This window comes from Hordeum vulgare, chromosome 2H (genome assembly GCF_904849725.1).
Source record: "Hordeum vulgare subsp. vulgare chromosome 2H, MorexV3_pseudomolecules_assembly, whole genome shotgun sequence".
Lineage (NCBI taxonomy): Eukaryota > Viridiplantae > Streptophyta > Magnoliopsida > Poales > Poaceae > Hordeum > Hordeum vulgare.
Window position 1 is genome coordinate 9,251,617 of NC_058519.1, and position 5,122 is coordinate 9,256,738.

Sequence of the window (5,122 nt, forward strand, 5' to 3'; positions counted from 1 at the left end):
AATTGAAATTACGGTTTAAAAGATATGATTTTTTGAAGTGTTTATCACTTATAGTTAAACTGCAGATTGACATATCTTGGGCATAGACTGAGCGCTTTGCAAGCCCCACAAATGTCGTGAACATGAACAAATGCATTTTGTAAATCCTGAACAAATGTGAAGTACCTACGGTTAATTAGGCCGCACACAACAGCTCTACTATGAGAGAACAGAGAACATAGAATTGATAGCTCAGAACAAGAACGGGCCGATGTTCTGCTCCATCTTCATCGCGGCCACCGGCGACAGGAATGAGGCGGCGTAAGAGTCGTCCCATGGCAGCATCAGGGAGCCGGGGCCCTGCAGGTCGTCGAGGCTGATCCCCATGAGCCACTCGTCGGTGGCCAGCTCTAACTCCTGCACCTCCTCCTTCGGCAACATCGCCGCGTTTGTCGTCCCCATTCCCTGGAGCGCCGTCGACAGCGAGTCCAGCTCCGGGAATGCATCGTTGTCGACATTGAACTCCGGCGTCCGCGTCTCGCCCCCCGAGGCCGACCGTGACGCCGCAGCCTTGACCGCCGCCTCCTGCCGCTGCCGCTGCATCTTCTCCCACTGGTTCTTCTTATTGTAGAGGCGGCAGAGCACCCAATCGTCGAGCCTGAGCGAGGCGCCGTCCCTCTTCCTTCCGGCGCGCCCCTCAGCGCCGGCGAGGCGGTACTCGTGCATGATCCAGTCGGTCTTGACCGCAGCCCCCGGCCTGCCGTGGTAGAAGACGAGCGACTTCTTGACCCCGACGGTCCTGCCGGTGCGCGCGACGGGCCTGTCGGCGCCGGTGGCCTTCCAGTAGCCGCCCCCGACGGCCCTGCTGGGGTGGGAGCCTTTGGGGTACTTGCGGTCCCGTGGCGTGAAGAAGTACCACTCCCGCGCCCCGGAGAGCGCCCGCTCCGGCAGCTCCCACGGGTCGTGCCGGTACATGTCGACCTCGGCAATGACGTGCGTCGGCAGGGTGCGTCCGGCCGCGCGCGCGCAGAGGTAGTCCCCCACCAGCTCCTCGTCCGTCGGGTGGAACCGGAACCCCGACGGCAGGCTCAGCTCCGCCTCCCCGTCCTGCCATTCGCCGCCTCGAGGAGCCCCGTCGCCATCATCCTGCGTCATCTCCCGAGCGGATCTGAAGCGACACCGCTGGATCTGCAGCCGAACATGCACACAAGGATGACGAAAGAATAAATCGAACCGTTTTTCTCTCCTCACCATGGACTGCGGGTTAATTATCATAAAGTAGGAGGTTTCTTTTGCAAAAACGGCGGCGGTGGGTTTTCTGACGAAAACGATAGTCTCTTTATTATTAGGTAAAGATTAGCAGCCCTCATATACACGATCACTTTAGTAGGCAAGTGTTTTGTTTTCAGTTGGTTTCTTCAAATGCCGCGAGGTGCAACTGATTTTATCACTTGACTTATTCAACTGTGCTCTTTCAGGAAGTATAACTAAGCACAACTTTTGCAAAGTGAAAACGTTGATTAATTATTCCATTGAGCTGCAAGATCTGTGGATGCATATGTCCATATACCACATTGATATCCAAAGTTTGCTTGTCATAACTGGAGAAGATAATGTGCTATATATCATCGGGTTAAAGGATTGGTGGTACTATATTATCTTAGAATCTGTCAAATGAGAATATATAGTAATAAGTGGAAAGAGTTCCACAAATGATTGAACAAATACAGATTCCATGAAAACAGCAGAAGTCTCTGATTGTGGAAACTATACAGATCCCGATGGAACTAATACAGATCCTGTGAAAACTCTTTACTATAGCAGAGCCTTCCTATGTTTCCATTGTTTGTAAAAACTCCTCTTTTTAACAGTAATTAAGCGGAAGAGTTTTCACAAGCGATTGAACATATACAGATTCCATGAAGATATTTCGAGTCTACTTGTTCTGATATAGTAAAATGCATCAGGACAGCAAACTAGTGCACTCCTGTAGTACCATTTAGGTCTGCATTCAATATTCGGGTACTTGTAGTGCCATTTTACTGTCACTTCTCTTAGCATTACAAACTTCTCAACTATACATGGTCCAGCTAGACTGATATAGTCTATAATATGTTACCAGTACCCAAAATCTCCTTCACAATTCACAACTGAAACCAGAGATAGCGGTTTCCGCATCTATAGCCCAATCGAGTAGTAATGTTTGATGTAATATCTATCAAGTGTGGCAAAATTGACAAAAATGATCCCTGGGGCGAAAGAACTCACGGATTGACCCCTCGGGGTAAATAATTCACCGGCCTGACCCTTCTGTGTGGCGCCCGACACCTAGGCGCCACACTGCACTGTGTGACGCCTAGAGGTTCGGCGCCACACCCCCGACCACGTGGCAGGGAGGGGGCCACCCCCCAGGCAGTGTGACGCCTAAGCCTCAGGCGTCACACATTGTAATGTGTGGCGCCTAACGCTTAGGCGCCACACATGGACTTATACAGCCACGGCCCAGCTCCCCACCCCACCCCCTCCCTCATTCCCCTCCCCCAGTCTATTTCACATGTGTGGCGCCTAAGCCTAAGGCGCCACACCTCACATGTGTGGCGCCTAAGGCTTAGGCGCCACACATGTTAAAATCTGTTGGAATCTGAATTTAGACAACAATAAAGCAATTTTGACAGCATCAAGTGCAACAGCATCATCTGACAGCATCAAGTGCAACAAGTGAAATCATCATATATGTGAAAGCCAAGGAATCATCAAGTGCAACAACTATTGACATCATCATCATATCCAACAACTAAATGGTTCACAACAAGTGCAACAACAATTAAATGGTTCACAACTCGAAATAGTTCAAAACAAAAGTAAATAGTTCACAACACAAGTGCAACACCAACTCCAAATCACTTGGGGCCTCGTCCCCTCTTGGATAATAGCTTCTTCCTTCTCGCAACCACAAATTGCTCCGGGTCATCGGACTCATCGTCATCGTCATCCTCAACCTCATCGTCCATGCTTCTCATCCTTGACAAACGAGAGCCCCCGGCCACCGGATTCTTTCCTTTCGCATAATCATCCGGTGAGTACCGCTTAAATTCCTTCCTGGCTTCAACATGTAAGCGGAGCATTGGAAAGCCTTCAACGTCATGTCGTCCGCAGCCTAATACATATGAAGGTTGAAAGTTCAAATTTGAAGGTTCAAAGCTGAAGGTTGAAAGTGCAAATTGTATGGCTATGTCATACCTCAGGAGTGTCAACATCATCCTCTACAGTATTTCTTTGGGTATTAGCCGCCGAGGTAATGTCACCATCATCCATACGAGCGCCCGAAGAAGCTGAATCGTCAAGAGTATTTCTTTCGGATGAACCGGATCTCGAAGGTGAAACATATTCAGGGTCACGACAACCTAAGATGTTGGATAGGCGCCGTAACTTCTGGCCCTGTTCCTGTTAGATTCAAATATGAATGACATATATTAGGTAACCTATAATGTTGCATTCGTGGGCAAAATAATAATAATGACACATCATCTTTATGAATAGACGAAGTGCAGATTCTCCCTTTTTCCTCCAGCAGTGTTATCTAGAATATCTTCGGACTCATCAGCTTGTTTCTTGACCTCTTTGCGCTATGATCACAAGACAATGACAACAAATAAGTGCAAGTGAATAGGTCCACTAGAATTCATAATTTTCATAGGGGAGCACACTTACCACAAAGTTCAGGACAGGGGCGAAGGAAGTTTGGTACCCTTCGCGAATCAACTTGTTCTAACCGCCTTGGGCAAGTGCATTGTACTCAGGTGGTTCTTCCAATATGTCCTCCTCGTAAGCCGGCGGACAAATCTCGACACGAGTACTCTCCTGAAACCATCTTAGGTAGTTGCTGAACGCAAGAGGACAATGCTGGCGGTACCGGGTTCGTTGTATGCTCGAAGTTGCCTGCACACTTTGCTCGAACATAACGACATAGCTCTTATGATGCTTCTGCCAATCCTTGATTTTTCGCTGCCTCCTCCTATCCAACCTGCTTTGAACAAAACACATTAGTAGCTCGCTCAACACTAAGAACAAAACTAATCACTACTTATTTTTTGTTACCTGTGAAGCTGTGTGTCCGTGTCCACCCACTCCGGCGGGTGTGGCTGAAAGTACCCAAATTGAGCAGCACACGATGCGGGAGATGAAACTCAACCGCCCAATTGCATATTAGGGGACAACGCATTAGCCAAAGATGTCTTTCTTGCACGCATAGTGGATTCAGCTCGAACGTGTGTGCATCACCAAAGTTTGGCCCGACACCATATGGCTCCCATTCAACCTACAACACAAGATGAATACCACAATTCATTTCACTCACAACATAGAAGCTGGAAGTCAACTCTGAAACCATCTTACCTGCTCGGGGGTAAGCGAATCCATCTCGTTGGTGTATTGCTTGTACAATAGGTTCACTTCGCTTGCCACCTCCGATACCAAGTCCCACTTGTAAGCCCATGTAGGTTGCCGTACAGGGTTGCCGTGGTCATCCCAGGTATTCCACTGTGAGCTTTTAGGGCGTCCAACAGGTAGGCGTTCCCAACTCCATACTGAAAGTAGGAGCATACAACCACCAACTCCACCGTCCTTTGTCGTCCTGCGACAAGCATCGTCCAACTACAAGTAACAACAAACATGCATCAGTTTAGCAGAAAAAGATAACAGAGAGTACTTAATACTAACAATTTATTACCTGCCGATACAAGTAAGCCAGTGCGGCCGAGCCCCAGCTGAACTTGTTGTCGAAAACAGTCAGCGCCTTCAGCCACATCCATGGAGCATTCTTGCCTGTGCCGTCCGCAGAGATAGTCCTAGAGATGACGTACCACATGTAGACGCGAGCATACCTCTGGATCACCTCGTCATCTGCGTCCTCAGGACAATGAGCAAAGTTGGCGGCAATCCAAGTGAAAGTGGCGCCGGCAGGGACTCTATCTTTCTTCCCTCCATCTTCTACCTCCGGCTCCTGCGGCGACATACCAATAAGAGCCTCCATTTATTGCCGCCATCCCTCAGAATCAGTGCTCATACATAGTGGCTTCCCCTCGATCGGAAGAGCGGTGATCATGGAAACATCTTGAAGAGTAACCGTCATCTCTCCGGTCCG

General features: G+C 49.0%; 1 protein-coding gene across 1 annotated transcript; it reads right to left on the minus strand.

The window, feature by feature from the left end:
• Positions 1 to 231: 231 nt before the first annotated feature.
• Positions 232 to 1,134, minus strand: LOC123424861 (NAC domain-containing protein 67-like). The gene has a single exon (XM_045108558.1). It carries the CDS (start codon positions 1,132 to 1,134, stop codon positions 232 to 234), a length of 903 nt encoding a protein of 300 aa, XP_044964493.1.
• Positions 1,135 to 5,122: the final 3,988 nt, after the last annotated feature.

Bases quoted from the DNA above. Each gene is read 5' to 3' on its own strand.
- LOC123424861 (XM_045108558.1), bottom strand. From the start codon at position 1,134: ATGACGCAGGATGATGGCGACGGGGCTCCTCGAGGCGGCGAATGGCAG.